This window comes from Thermobia domestica, chromosome 9 (genome assembly GCF_964235325.1).
Source record: "Thermobia domestica chromosome 9, izTheDome1.hap1.1, whole genome shotgun sequence".
Lineage (NCBI taxonomy): Eukaryota > Metazoa > Arthropoda > Insecta > Zygentoma > Lepismatidae > Thermobia > Thermobia domestica.
The window spans coordinates 1,302,661-1,318,991 of NC_137462.1; the positions used below are offsets into that span (position 1 = coordinate 1,302,661).

General features: G+C 35.8%; 2 protein-coding genes across 2 annotated transcripts in view; one reads left to right on the forward strand and one right to left on the reverse strand.

Moving 5' to 3' along the window:
- Nucleotides 1-16,331, forward strand: part of LOC145694326 (uncharacterized) — a 196,039-nt gene that overhangs the window by 11,300 nt on the left and 168,408 nt on the right. The window lies entirely within an intron of this gene.
- On the reverse strand, nucleotides 6,560-14,633 carry LOC145693884 (uncharacterized). The gene is made up of 3 exons (XM_081770054.1): nucleotides 14,311-14,633; nucleotides 12,721-12,811; nucleotides 6,560-6,573 (listed from the first exon to the last, which is right to left on the reverse strand). The coding sequence occupies exons 1-3, from the start codon at nucleotides 14,563-14,565 to the stop codon at nucleotides 6,560-6,562; spliced, it is 360 nt and encodes a 119-aa protein (XP_081626180.1). The 5' UTR covers nucleotides 14,566-14,633.

The following is a 16,331-nucleotide window of genomic DNA, read 5'->3' on the forward strand; positions in this document are numbered from 1 at the left end:
TAGTTGTTCGTTCTTGACTATGGTCATTGAGAACTCTGTCATACGGATTCCACATCGTTATTGGAAATAATGCTGTTCTTCTTGTACCATGCGTTTTAATAATAATTATAGAAAAAGTGCAAAAACTGATTCCAGTTGATTCCAAACATAGTTATGGGAACCGATATTAAAGGAATCTTCTACCATTCGACTCAATCCGCATTGGAGCAGAAATTATTCGATTTTGATTTTTTTTTTTTAAACGAAGTGGGCACTTTCCTTAGAGTATTCCGATCATTCCTATTTGTTGCGGTTGAAATCGGTTAAAGATAGAAAGTAAAAGGGAGATAAGATTCCCCAAGCTTCAGTTATTTGAGTCTGATGCAACACAGAAATGTTATTTTGATGCAATATTTCCTTTCAGACTTCCCAATGATTTCCATTGCTTGAGTTTACAATCTGTTGGCAAATGAAGGAATGAATTTAACTCTTCTTCCTGCCATGACAGCCTTCCTAAAAGTTACCAAATTTTAATAGAGTAAAAAAATCTTGTGGTTTAACGTCCCACGATTATGTCCTTTAGGCTAAGGGAGACGGATGATTTAGGTAACTAAATGATAATGGAAGAATTGGTGGAATGACATTGTGGAAGGAAACGGAAGTACCCTGAGAAAACCCACGAATACGATGATACACACCATAAATTTACTTGGTCTGTGATCGAACCAGGGATCCCACACACCAAAGACAAGCACTCTACCACTGAGCCACGGTCCGCCCGCTTTAATAGAGCATGATATGTTTATGTTCTATGAGGCTTTCCCATAGTTTGTACTGTTTGACATTGAAATCGAGCAATAGTAAATGAATTAATTAGTTACAGCTTACATACATAAATTTCGTAATGGTAATTTCGTAAAGGTAATTTCATTTGCATGAATCATAGTGAAATTTATTAAGAAGGCTAATAATAGCAGTACTAAATAATAATTATTTGTTTATTGAACGGAATGGTTACATGCCCCATGGATATAGCCTTAGAGTAAAGGAGATGGGTGATTAATGAACTATTTAAAGGAATGAGAATGTAGTGTACTGTAAGAAAAATAAAATAAAATATTAAAGAAATATATTGTTAATAAAAAAAAAGTAATAGTGAATTAGTGAATCAAATTGAAGAGTGAAATTAAACGAAGGGTTGCAATCTCTTATCACAAATGACAATATTTTATTGACGACCCAATTAGCTTACAATGGTAGTATAGAATACACTTTTTTTTTTTTTTTTTTGTAACAATCTAATTATTTAACTGTGAACATCCAAGAGTATTGAGTTCAAAACCAAACATAGTACATATTAGCTTAACTGCATACCAACTAAGCAAATTATAACAGAAATAAGCTGAATACTTAAACATTCAAATTTTTGCCTGTCACTTTCAGAGACGTCCTAATATCATGTCACATGCAAATAGGCAGTTAAAGTTCTCTGTAGTCATACTTTACATTATTGCAGATCCTGCTTAGGTTTGACCATACAGTGGTCTCTTTCTATATTTGTAGTTTATTAAAGAATTTTTTATTTTGATGATTGATACAGGATCCAGAATCCAGAATGATTTTTAGTAGTAAACTTTGTCATTTTATATGGACTATGGTCCTTGTTTGTCTTAATTATTTTTCCTTTTTACTTTGCCAAAAGCCAATATAAAAATTTACAAAATCTTAGAAAAGTCCTAATTACATTCTGAAAAATATTGTTAAACTTTAATTTACCCTGAGGTTTGCTTTAATCTTTTTTTGTGATTTTATCCGAATTGTTAATTATTACTGAAAAACAGCTAATATTTAACTATTTTGCTTCTGCTTCCAACGATTGATTAATTACAAATACTATGCTTGTAATTTTTAAAAATAATGTTATGCAGGTATCCAAAAGTAAAGATATTACAAAAACTTCGTTCCATTTTCACCTACAAAATTGCCATTATGATTTTTTATAAATAAAAATGATGATTTTTTAATTCTTAGTTCATGATTTCATTACAACAGGGAGAAACAAAAGATCTTCGAGAAAATCCGCGGACACGGTGTCATATCTTTCACTGAGGCACGTGAGAAAGTTTATAGTACGTTGTCAACACCGATGCTATAGAAAAAATGAAATGAAATCTTTGAGTTTTACGTCCCACGGTTATGCCGGTTAGGCTAAAGGAGACGGTGATGATGAGTAATGACTGAAATGAAGAAAGTGGGAGGAAACGGGAGAACTCCGAGAAAACCCACGCACACGGTGTTTGTCCACCACAAAGTTCACTTGGCGGGGGCTGGGATCGAACCCGGGACCCCTAGCACCAGAGGTGAATGCTCTACCACTGAGCCACCGCGGCCCCTACGATGCTATAGAAGACATGGACGCACGACTTAAGATGGAATACGAACCACCATAATGCGATGGAATTCTAATGCTATTACACCGTGAATCAAAGCCAGGACCATGCGCACCAAAGATGTCCACTCCAACTACTATACCAGCAGAAAGTGATGTAATAATAATAATAATAATAATAATAATAATAATAATAATAATAATAATAATAATAATAATAATAATAATAATAATAATAATAATAATAACTTTGACTGTCTTGTATATACAAATCATTGCTATCTAATGATGACTTATCCCTACCGATGAGCATGCAATAGAAAGAACTTCAGGTAACATTAGCGGACTTAAACTTGAACCTGGTTGGAAATGAAAGATAAAAGATCTTGTACGTAGTAAAATATAGAAGGAATGTGCGTCGATCAATATTATGATTTATTATTGCAGTATCTCTACGAATTAAGATAACATTAGTGAAGGTTAACATTTACAAACTCCAAATACATCTATTTTGTCATTGAAACTTTTTTTTTTCTCTGGTACTTGAATCATGGTAAAGTCAACAAAACACGTGCAGTTGGGAATTCCTTTTTGATGTTAGCGTTCTCGCTTTCTCTGTGAGGAACCCGGAATCGATTCTTAGTAAGACATTGTATGATTCAAATCTAACGTAAGACTATACAGGGTGTTCAAAATTTGTCACAATAGTTTGGGAATAGATTCTTCACTCCAAATAAGAAAGAAAGTTGATTTGGACCTGTGGTCGCAAGTGCATAGTTTCATGGTTATATCGTGCCGAAAAACGCTTTATAGGTCCATAGTTCAACTACTGTAGGACTGATCGTAGTCGTATCTAGACATCACAGAGGAACTAGTATGTGAACTATCCAAATATCCATGTTTAAGAAGCTCCACTACTTGTGCAATCATTTTTAGAGAGGTTGTTTGGAAGTGCTTGATTATTTACCAACTACCTCTCTAAAATTGGTGATGTTTTGACCCGACTATGATATATCTCATAGTAGTGGAACTATAAACTTTTAAAGTTTACTTGTTTCACTTTTTTGGCACCCTATAACTCTGAAACTATGCGCTTTTGAGTACAGGCCCATAAGAACTTTTTATTTTTCTTATTTTGATATGAGGAATCTGTTCTCAAAATATTTGTGACACGTTTTTGCAACACCCTATAGTCCCATGTTTCATTTAACTTTGGTGGTCAAATTGAATTTTAAACACCTTCAAATAAACAGAGAGATGTAATGTTCTGATGGTGTATTTATATCAAATAGTAAATTTAGTTAGTGAGTCGTATTAAAGTCGTTTGCGCTAACGCGTGTGTACAAACTCCGCTGGAGTAATTAGCCGAAATAAATACTATTGGGAAAGGCACGCACATGCAACACTAATTGTGCCACGATGAAGGACACAGCTCGTGTTGACGTTTGTGTGTTTTATATAGACAAATCTTTCATTAAGCTACTGGGGTTCGGCGGAAAGAATTGTCTTACGTTTTACAGTATCAGTTAGTCCCGTAAAACTTTAATTATGGCAGTAACATACATAGCATAAATACAAAGTGATAAGATAATACACAGCCGAACTGGACCAAATGACAGTAAACCAGACCCGTAGCCAGCCCAAAAACTTAGGTGGGACCCGGCTGAAGTTAGGGGGGCCCAATCCAACCATATGATAGTTCATCACCATATTATAATTCTTTTGCAAGCCTACTGTAAAACTTTTAGAGGGCCAGCAAATATTTAGGGGGCGGCCCCCTAGACCCCCCTGGATACGGGCCTGCAGTGAACATGAAATTAGGGGGGAAATGTATAATGAATATGAGTCGAAAGCGGCATCGTTTTCAAGTAAGAGGCGTTGATAAATCGGTGAAGGCGCTGATATAGTACCGATCATCTTATGAACGCGGAAACATATCACTGTGGGGTCTAGAGATTAAACAGAAAGTCGCACCCTACAAATGTAGTGACAAATAGATATTGTAATTGTAAGATTGTAAGATAGAATATAATTTAGCTATATTGTAAGATACTTTAGCGAACTTACCAGCAAATGCATACTTGAGAGAAAACATTTTACGTTTACCTTCGATTCCACTCTTTCTAAAGCAAATCTTTCACGGTTCTGTTATGGTTTGAAGTTACGATATTAATAATTAAATGGAACAAAAACATTTCCTATATGTCAAGAAAATGATAATTTCCAACGTAATCTTGAAATTTGGTACCTTTCTTTGTCCTCTGTGTAGATGTAACTGCGCATTCGAAACTCTACTGCTTGATTGCTAATTCTCTCATCATACTGTATACTCAGTTTAAATACTGCACATGTTACTTTTTAAAAAAAAGAGGATTTAGTGTTTCCAACCTACAGTTTTATCTAACCAACTAACTTTATTGCCCATGAAACCCGGAGGTTCAATGCCGCGTTCACAAAAACCCTCCGTTGACTTCTATCCTTAGCCAACTGGATCCAATTTCTATTTTGTATTCCTAATTCTGCGAGTTTCATCTTAACATTGTCCTCCCATTTGCGCCTAGGTCTTCCTAATGGTCGTTTTCAAATTGGTCTTCCAGTTAAGACTTTGAAAGCGTTTCTAGTTTCTTCCATCCTGGCTACATAACCTGCCCACCTGAGCCTCCTAGATTTGATGACCCTAAAAATATTTGGTAAATAGTATAAATTATGTAGTTCCTCGTTATGAAGCTTCCACCGTTCCCCATTCCCGTTTGTCTTGGGTCTGAATATTCGTCTCAGGATCTTGTACTCAAATACTTTCAGTCTATGTTCTTCCGTCAGAGTAAGCGACCATGTTTCGCAATCGTATAGAACAACAGGCATGATTATCGTTTTATGTATTTTAAGCTTAGTACGGCGAAATTGCCAGTGTGGCGAATATCACTTATTTTACCCTATTTTCAGCATGAAAAGACGTTGTTAGTATCATATATTGCCTTCCAAACTGAACAATAGTGTTGAACATTACTGAACTAAATTCATACGACATAAGTTTAATTTAGCTTGTAAAAAATAAAATATCTCTCTCTCTCTCTCTCTCTCTCTCTCTTTTCTAAAGGGTTTTTAGTGATTTGGTAAACATGGAACGTCGGGTAATGAGGATTCGGTTAAACAGGTCTGTAGTAGTATATGTGTACGCGAGACACGTAAATGGTCAATGATTGAAAGAAAAATATGTGCGCTGATAATCTGTATTTCTAAAAATAGTTCTTAGCCTTTCATTCCATAAAAGAGGATATACAGAAATGGAGGTGAACAATATGTTTGTTGATGTTTCCGTACATAAAAGAAAGGTGCAATTATAGAAGCGTGATGGATAGGAATCCTTGAAAATACAAGCTTTGTTCGTTCCTTCGCATGGAAGATTCCTTTAGTTTGCAGAACATGAAGCGCCCAAAGCATATTGCCACCCCTCCCCCTACTCATTAAACCTACCTTCGCCAGACATGGGTGTGTCTCTTCATTCATATTGTATTCACTTGACTCTGCAGGGTTATCAGCAAAAATTGAAATAGTCTTTTGTGAATCTCACTCAATGTTTGCAGTTAGATATATTTCGTTCACTGCTACTATTTGTGCTCTAGATACGTGTGATCTGCTCACCTGTTGCTCATATTTTCCAAATTCGCCATTAGCAGCGACGTACAGGATGTTCACATGAAACCTCCCTGATTACAAATATTAATTGCATGGAACAGTGGCGGATCCAGGGGGATCGGGGTGATCGTCCCCCCACCCAGAAGAGGAAACTTTTTTATTTTATATATATAAATAAAACCCATCCCAGAGTTTGAAGCTCTTAAAAGTAGCTCTAAGTAAGCACTATGATAATCCCCCGCCTCCGCCCCAGAAGTCGGTCCTGGATCCTCCCCCTGGCATGGAAACTATTACTGCCAGAGATTAACGTTTTACTGCAATTTGAAGAGCAACTCAAACATTGTTTTTTTTGGGGGGGGGTCTATATATCACTTGTATATGGGCCCCGTTAGTAGCTCTCAGAATGTCCAGTCGATATTCAATCTTCCACCATGTGTTGTGCAGCATGTCCGGTGTGATCAAGTTGATGGCTTCTTCAATTTTGTGACGAAGAGCAGGAATATCACTAAAGAGGTTATGTCGGGAGATCACGGTGGCCAAAGATTGGGTACATCTTTATTCAGGAACACCTGCAACAAATAACAAAAATTCATATAAACTTTGTTACTGAACACCTGCAACAAATAACAATAACAATCAACAACAAAAAAACTGGGTTGCTCTTCAAGATGCCGCAAACTCTTATTCTCTGGCTCTAATAATTTCCATACAATTAATATTTGTAATCAGGGAGGTTTCATGTAGACACCCTGTATTTAGAATTCCATCACGCAACCAACCTCATAACTTTTCAGGATATTCGTGATTTTTGAATAGATACCTTAATATCCTAAATGTATACTTTTCTGTAATACCTAGTCAAAGGGAGTTAAAAACCTCGAACCCTGTTTGCATACGTCACTGGCTATCAAAGTTGAATTGTAGGGTACGAAAGAATGGTGTTAATACTCGGAGTATAATACTTCATTCCTGGTAATCCCATTCAGCTTCTGCACTTAGCACGCTCGTTTTGAACAGCTTTACCAATCTATTATATAAAATTGAAAGTGACTATGTTTATGACTTCCTTCATATCTCTTGAACCATGCGACCGATCTGGATCGAATTTGCCACATAGATGAGGTTCGGACCTAGAATGGTTTTTATCTTTCCACTTTGACGGTAGAAGCTAGTAAAACTTAATGACTCGTGAATCACCCGACCTATCTCGATTAAATCTTCAACATAGATGAGATTCAGGCCTGGGAAAGCTCAATTTACTTCCTCATTATTAACAGATACAAATTTCAAGCGTTGGAGCCCATTGGGAAACCCCAAAAGAACTATCAAGGGCACAGTAGCTCAATAGTAGAACCTCTGGTGCGTAGAGTTCGATCCCCAGTCAAGTAACTTTGTGGTGGACAACATCGTGTCTGGGTATTTTCTCGGGATACTCCCGTTTCCCCCAACATCCTCATTTCACCAATTCTTCCAGCTTCATTCGTTTGCCTTAATAATCGTTTTCCTTAGTCTGAAGGGCATAATCGTGGGACGTTAAACTGAATGATTTCATTTTCATTTTCAAAAGAAAAGTACACCATATTGCATCAAATAATTTTGACGCAACTTATTGTTAAAAGCTATTTTCTTATAATACTATTTGAATGAGAAAACTAAGGGAACTCACCCTCTTTTGTCTGCTTACCCTTGATGGATTTCAACCGCGACCGTTGGTTGGGAAACCCTAAAGAAAGTACACTAGGTATAGTTTTACTGAGGTTATATTGGAAAATTGTTTTGTTATTACGTTATATATATATATGCATAACGTAATAACAAAACAATTTTCCAATATAACCTCAGTAAAACTATACCTAGTGTACTTTCTTCCTCATTATTATTATTATTATTATTATTATTATTATTATTATTATTATTATTATTATTATTATTATTATTATTATTATTATTATTATTATTATTATTATATGCAAAGTTGCAATATGGATGCATTTTGTTTCTTTATTGTTGAGCTTTAACCCCAAACAATACGGTTATTTTGTGAGGTTATAGCAAATAACATCCCAAGTTTTATTAAAATCGAACCAGTTTGGCGGACGTTATTGTAGCACAAAAGAGAATATACGAGTTGACTAGTAGAAGATTACTTCATCAAACTTTACTAAAGTTTTTCATAGTTAAGAAGAAAAAAACAAAGCGAAGCAAACGAGATTTGGATTTAGTAAAGCATGTGCTTTGTCCCGCTTTGTAAAGGATATGAAGAGTGTTGATTGGGTGTTTATTTGTGCTCAGGGTCGTAGACTGATGGGTGAGAATTGTGTTCATTAGAGTCTTTTAGAATGGCAAGGGCTGCCCGCTTAGCACTCTTCACTTCCATGGAATTCCATTACTCAGACAAGAATACGTGATTTGTCTCAATATTACCCGTAGAAGTCATTCACAAAAAGACTTAAAACTTCATAGACAATGGCTGTTTACTCATCTGCAAAGAAAGTTCTTTTAATCCTGCCACTCTTCTGTTCTCCAACAAATGGTTCTTATAATAACTTTAAAAAAAAAAAAAAAAAAGAAAAATAGGAATAATCCAAAAAAATGGATCAAAAGATTGCGATCTTGACCAATAATCAGTTTTTGAATCAGGGGCCACAAATTTTTGAACGGCCCCTAAATCCAGTCTTCGTACTATGGACTTCGTACTTTCTATGGAGTAAGCACATCATACTGAGTTAGTTATAGCTTCGGTTTGGCTACATTATATGTAGTTATCCACATAGTCTATAAGGCGTACAAGAAATTTTTTTATTGAAACATATTAGATCTTTTGATGCATTCTTGGATCAGGGGCCAAAAAAAATTTTGAAGTGCTGCTAAATCGAGTTTCTTTTATTATTATTATTCTTTTGCATAGCTGACTTCCCACTATACTGGTTTTTATTTACTTTTGATTCTTTATTATTATTATTATTATTATTATTATTATTATTATTATTAATAATAATAATAATAATAATAATAATAATAATAATAATAATAATAATAATAATAATAATAATAATAATAATGATACGTACTAAGCGCACCATACTGAGTTAAGTGATAATTTGGATTCTGTATGTAATTCTCCAGATATAAGGTGTACAAGAATGTTTTGATTGAAATATATTGGATTCTTTGAAGCATTTTTGGATCACGGGCCACAAAATTTTTGAACACCCCTAAATCGAGGTTTCGTATCTCTTACGGAATATACACATCATACTGAGTTAAAGGGAGCGGATCCACTACGTAGTTTGTATCAGTGTCAAGAGAGGTCACCAGCGTAGGTCGCTTCTAGCGCCCGTAGTGAACTCAGTTGGTTCTTGCTTCTCAAAGTGTTTCCATCTCAACATACCAAATGGTTTCGTTTCGTTTCGTTTCATTAAAGTACAGGGTAAATCACCCTGAAATTGGAACAGGCCAGTTTTTTTTTTTTTCACTTTGTAGATTTTTTCAGATTTATTAACATCGGCGTTATCTACTTTTCCCCCTGTCTTTCGTCGATGACATTTCCAAGTGGCGTCTGTTTATTTTTTTTTAATTTATTGTAAAAAATTCGCTTTTAAGTGAAAGGCTTTCATGATATTGAAGTTTTCTGCTCGATTCTAGGCAATAGGTTAAGGAATATGTTTTGTTGCACATATTTTATGTTGATCGCTTCGTTAAGCCCTAAAGAATGTGCATTTATGTCATAGTGTTAAAAATTGTACATTTGTCGCATGCTTACAACGGTGCCAGGAACGTAGCTAGGAGAGGACAGGGGGGCCCACGGACCCCCTAAAAGTTGGCTTAGCCCTCCAAATATTTATTTAAAGTTATTTATATGGAGCCCATTTGCTAATATGGCTTCCCAAAATCAGAACTCTAACTACGTTCCTGAACGGTATCAAAAATTAGAATTTCTAATGTACACTCATGTCCAAAATTATTGTCGCATATCTATAAATATGTTGTTCTAGGAATAAAATTTGATAACAAATCCGTCCAGTATTTCTTACAATGTTAGTATGGGTAAATTTCAAATGACATGTGGCAAATTTCATGTCAAAAGAGCAGTAAATAGGAACAGTAAAACGAAAATAAAATTGCCTTGTCCATTTAGCAACATTTTATTTTACTCATTATAATCCTCATATTTATAATTCTTTTCCTATGAAATTTACCACAAACATACATTTCCCGATTATACACATAGTATCAGTATTTAAAGCAACCTGCAAAATCATTATCAAATTATATTCTTAGAAGAAGACAATTATAGATATGCGACAATAATTTTGGACATGAGTGTACATAGACCGCCTTTGCTTGGCACAAGGATATAAAGCAGTTCTAGAGATGTTAATTTGATACTATTCAAGGTAACAGTCTACTAGAGATTAATTTGATTTTAAGGTCTTCTACTTGGTCTAGTATCTAGCACACTTGCCTTCGGAGCTCGCTATCCAGGGTTCAATTCCGGTAAGAGATAGGGTACAGTAGAACAAAAAAATGTTCAGATACCGCTAAAGGCAGTAGATCTCCTGCAGCCACCATAGAATAAGAGTAAAGCGTTAAAATAAAAAAAAAAAATACTGATTTTCTTGATTTTTAATTTAAAAAAGATTATCCCAACTGGTCACTAACTGCCTTGTAGAATCTTATGCCTTAGGCGAGCAGAGTTGTCTTCAACATTGGGAGGCGGGCAAATTTGAGGTTTATTCTGAGTGGACATTAATTTCATCTCACTTTTCTTTCTGGCGACCGGACACAAATAATCAAATTTCTCCCCCCAAAACACATTTCAAATCGGATTATTGGGGACAATCCCCCCAGTTCCAAGATAGGAGGGGACATGTCCCCTTCACCCCCCGGGATTTGCGCCAGTGTATGTATGGAGCAATGTAAACCAAAATTACTAATTCGAATCTTATCATTTAATCTACTATGACATTAGTGTTAATTGCATGGAAAACAAAATAATATACATACATACAATATGTAACAGTTTTCAACAAAAATTAAAACTAATATAGTTTGCAATGTACCGCAGCATCAATTCTCATCGAAACGAAAATAATATGTTTACGACATCTATTTAAAACGGCACTGATCTAAACATGTTTAGGCATAGGCCTATTTTTTCTAAATTTTGTACCGTCCTTCACACCTCCGTCCTGCTAGGAGTAAGATTGTAATTCCTGGAATAAACTAGACGATGGAACATGACAGCTATTGTCACGGTCGAGATGTAAGAATGTAAAAATAGTTCGTGCCGGCAGGGTCAGAAACAAGAGAATGTCATTTTTTCCCCCACCTGTTGGGAAGGAGACCGAGGTGTTTGGAATCTTGGCTAAGATAATTGCCGCTAGTCTAAATTGTGAATCAGCTAGTACAAAAAATGTACTGAAAAAGGAAAAGGTATTGTGCTTATAAAATTTCATCCCTTCACTTCAGCTGTTGCTTTTGGCAATGAGATAATATCGAGTTCACAGAAGGAAGTCTGCAAATGGGAACAGCTCTTCAATCTTCTCTTCCGTGGTCAATAACCCCCCCATTTGCAGTGACCTTCACAAAAGACTATTTCTGCTTCAGAAGAAAAATAATATTGCTTGCTTTGTCCATTCATCTGTGAAAGCTTTCAGGAATATTTCGGAGCTCATTTGGGTGTTTCATATGAACATATAACATAATTCACACAGCCAGGAGTGGAAGCGGAAACTATTGAAAGCCCTGTTGTTGGCGGGAGGTGTTCCCTATCTCCACAGAATGTATACTAACAAAAATTATATTACTTGTGCTCATAAAAGAATGCCAAGTTGAACTTTTGATTTTATGTTTAGCGTCCCTTTGAGCAGCGAGGCTACATGAGACGTAGATATACAACTCCTGAAATCCGAAGATTATCGTTCAATGCACTCCCATCGGGAATCGAACACGGGATCCCGTTCACGTCGCGCATAATAGCCATTAGACCAGCAGGGAGGGTCACCCCAAATAGAACATGGATAGCAAACAAAACAATTCATTTCCCATCTTCACAATCATTAGTAGGGTGAAATAACAACTTACAAACATTATTTTAAAAAGAATGTGGTTAGTTGAATATATAGATATATTCGTCGGCTTCACCCCTAGATCTCCCAGTTTGCTCGGTTTACGGCCTCTCAGTTCATGAACCTAGAACCATATTTAATTTCATTTGGGGCTTTCCTTTGGGGCTTCGTCCTCAGCCTCTCTTATCCCTTTTGCTCGGCCAACGGCCTTGCATCCGATAAACTTGCAAGCACACCGAATTTCATTTCAGATCCGGAAATTCGCTCCGTGTACGGCCTCGCATCTCATTAGGCGTTTACTCGACCTCATAATCCTGCAAGCATATTGAATTTCAGTTGTAGTTGCCAAAGGATTAGCTTCAACCCAGGTTTTGCAGGTTGAGTCAGATTGAGTACGTGGGGGCTTCGCCCTCAGATCCAGGGGCGTAAATAAGGGCCCCGTAGACCCTGCATTGCGGGCGGTCTCAAGCCATCAGGGGCCCCCAAATCGCGAAGTGGGAAGTAGGGAAGGGCCCACTCCACCCTGTCTGCGGGAGGGCCCTCAAGCCTTTAGTTACGCCACTGCTCAGATCCCCTTCCCATACCACTGCCCATAACTTATTTTGCTCCACCCTCCGTCCACGTATACAGTTATCCATGGTATACCATCTGGATCTACATAGCCCTTTTCAATCGCTAATCTTCTTTCTTCCTCTCCAGCTTCTTTCATCTGACTCCAAAGAGAATCTGTCCACACCTACAAAAGATATACAATGTTTTAGAAAACATGACATATCGTTATTTTGTTCTAATTTTAATTCATTACAAATCTCATTACCTTTCTACTTTGAGTGATGTCAATAACGAACAAAATAAATTTCCCTAGTCATCGAGAATGTGACTCAATTTCTCTACGATTGTGCAGAAACTATACGGATAAATAGTTATTTTTTGTCTCTGTATGCTTTGTCTGGTATGTATTGTAAAGACTAGCAACGTTCAGAAAATTTCAGTTTGAATTTTACTTTGTATAAAATGTAGATAGCGATTGAGGCTTCACCTCTTGACTCCCACATATGCTCACTCTACGATCTCGCATCTAATAAACATAAAATCATCAATGTTTGGTTAGCCTACGGCCCTGCACCTTATGTCCCTGCAAGAGTGCTGAATTGCAGTCGAAATACCGGGTGGCCAAATAGCGTTCTCGCTTGCTGTGTGGGAGATTCGGGTAATATTTCGTGAAAGATCAATGTTTTAGATTTCACGTTAATTTAGATTAAAGTCTCGTATGGCTCCGGTGCGCAACCATCTCATCATACACACTATAAAGTATTCTTGACAACATCAATATGAAAATTCCACTAGAGCAGCAAAACGAGTGTGATCCACAATTCGTTATATGGCGGTTTACGTAGGTTGAGGATCATAACGAGACTATGCTATGGTCGCAGAGTGGTGCAAACTCCGAAAACGTAATCAAAAACTCCTAAATCGAAGTTTCAACTTTGATACTTCTCCAAATGGATAGGTTAGATTAGTATTTTAACCATTAGGAACCTTTTTTTTTTTTGGGTCAGATGCATTATACTGAAACTCCACCCTCCGTCCACTCTAAATATTTTCCTTCCACTTCCTTCATTCCACCATTATCGCTTATTTCATCATTACCGCCTTCCTTAGTCGCGGTGCAGAAGAAGAAGAAAAATAAGATTTTCTCAAAAGCAAAAGTAATTTATTATAAATTCGTCATATTTGATCGCTATCAAAGCTGAAATCACCGATTTATGTGCAATTTTTTTCTTTTTCTTTTTAACGATTAATTTACGTTTTCGAGTTTTTCACATTTTTGGCAATTGAAACTACTACGTTGCCCTTGTAACCAGGTCAGCAACTAGAAGGGGGCAATGGGGCCAGACCTCCCTAAATTTTTCATGGCTCGCAGATCTCAATGCATCATATACTATATTAACACAACAAATCATGAATTTATATATTTGTAACAATTATTTTAAGACTTGGGTCCCCCTAACATTTTTATGGCACCCCCAGACTTCTATGGCTGGTTGCGGGCCTGCTTGTAACTAAGATTACTTTCATTGCGCAAGTGCTATTATGATAAAATCTTCTATACAGAACTATATCAATGCAACTATTATATTAGCTACTTGTGATATTGTTGATAAGTAGGAAAGTCTATTTTTCAGGTTTTTTATTTTCCGGGAAGACCAAACGGATTTGTCAATTATTACTTACCGGTTCCAGATCTTGTTCAATCTTGTTGAATAGTTTGAAGCTCATACATGGGATATCCATAATACTGAGGAATTCCTCTAGATGAGAATACCCACTTCCAATGGAAACAGTGCCCCAAACAGCCCCAGTATTGATTACAGATCTTTTAGACTGTTGTTCCTCCTCCGTAGAGTGACATACTTCGCGTTTGCACACGCGGCACTTGAAATAGAGGTAAGACACTACTCCTGAACGTCTCTCTCTATGAAAATCCATTTTTCCTAAAACACATATCTTTCTGTGGTTTTCTTGGAGCTTTATGGACCACTTGAGAATGTGTCCCAAATTCGACAGCCATTTGGAAAGTCATTGCGACTAACAATCTCTGTTTCGGGCTCCACTACAAGAGATAGTAGAGACTCAGTGTCAGAGCTGAAATGACATATAATAATAATAATAATAATAATAATAATAATAATAATAATAATAATAATAATAATAATAATAATAATAATAATAATAATAATAATAATAATAATAATAAAAATTTGTAGAAATGAAAATGAAATTTATAGAAATTTAGTGCTTATATGTTGAACGATATGGCTTATATGAATAGGGTGAATAAATGAAGGACAGATGGTCAAAAATTACTTTTTTCCTGTATGTAGGACTAGAAATGTGTTTATCTTTTTAAAAATTCGAATTAGATTTTCTTCTCTATGACTATTAAATTATCTCCTATTGTCGCTCGAAAATTAAACCAGAAAAGTAACTTATATATGAAGTTCAAATGTGAAACTGGTTTTGTTCTTTCGTTTGTAATTTAGATAGATTAAAACAGTGCAATTTTAGACTCGGTTTCATGACTTTTTGGGGAATAACCAAGAGTAGAAAATCATGTGGAGTAAAAGCCATGACGAAAAAAAAAAAACACGTTGAGGGCAAAAATCAAGCTGCCGGAATCTTTGATGTAAACAAACAACTGAATGTTGTTGTAGGAGGCTGAGTCCCCTTCAGGGGTGAGTTGACCAAGTATTTCTAAAAATTATTTAGTAGGAATAATCTGTAAATTAAGCGTGATTTTTTAAAAAGCTTTCCACTAATAAATTGCGTATAGATATAATTACTTTTTCCTCTAAACCTTCAGTTACAATGAACATTTTAGCAGGTGATTTTCCTCGAAGTGTACATATTTTAGCAGTAAACCATTATAAAATGTATGATAGAATGAGTCGAGTAAAGTACATTTCTTCAAGTCTGAAATATTAATAGTCCTAAAGTAAAATAATCGTTTAATCCTTATTGTAATTCTATATGTTGTCAGTTAAATTAATTCCTATTTTTTATTTTAGTTGTATATTATAACAAGTATTTGTAAAGCATCTAACTCAGGTGAATTCTAAACAGTATCAAAGAAGATGGGAAGTGTATTAGGGTATATATATTATTGAACCAATAAAAGTAAACACTTAATAAATAAGGTAGAATACATTTCCTAAAATACCTACATATACAAACACATAATATTCAGACATAAGATGCAATATATATATCGCTGGTCTAGTGGCTAGCACGTGCGCTTCGCTTCAAGGGGTCCTGGATTCGAGTCCCGAGAGGAGAGCATAGAACGATTATGGTTCGGATTCCATGTTAACCAGTAGGTCCATGTTTCATATAGCCTCACTGCTGACAAGGGACGCTAAACTAATATATATTTATGATCAGAGAGAAAAGTGAAATTTGCCATTGCTTCATAAAAAAGTAATTTAAACAAGAATACTTATGATATCTACTGACCCTAATTTCGATTTTTGCAAACTTGTCAAGATCAACGGGTTATCAGTGATCGATTTGGAGGGAATACGGAGAACGTCGTTCTCCATTTACCAGAAAATCGAATATCCGTTCCCCTACTTTATTTCGTTCTGGGACGCGTTACCCCGGAATCTTAGATAATAATTTTGTTATTCAATCTATTAGAGCATTTTATATTAAAACATAGTGTTCCCCAACTTCCAAATCGACTACTACAGGTCGTA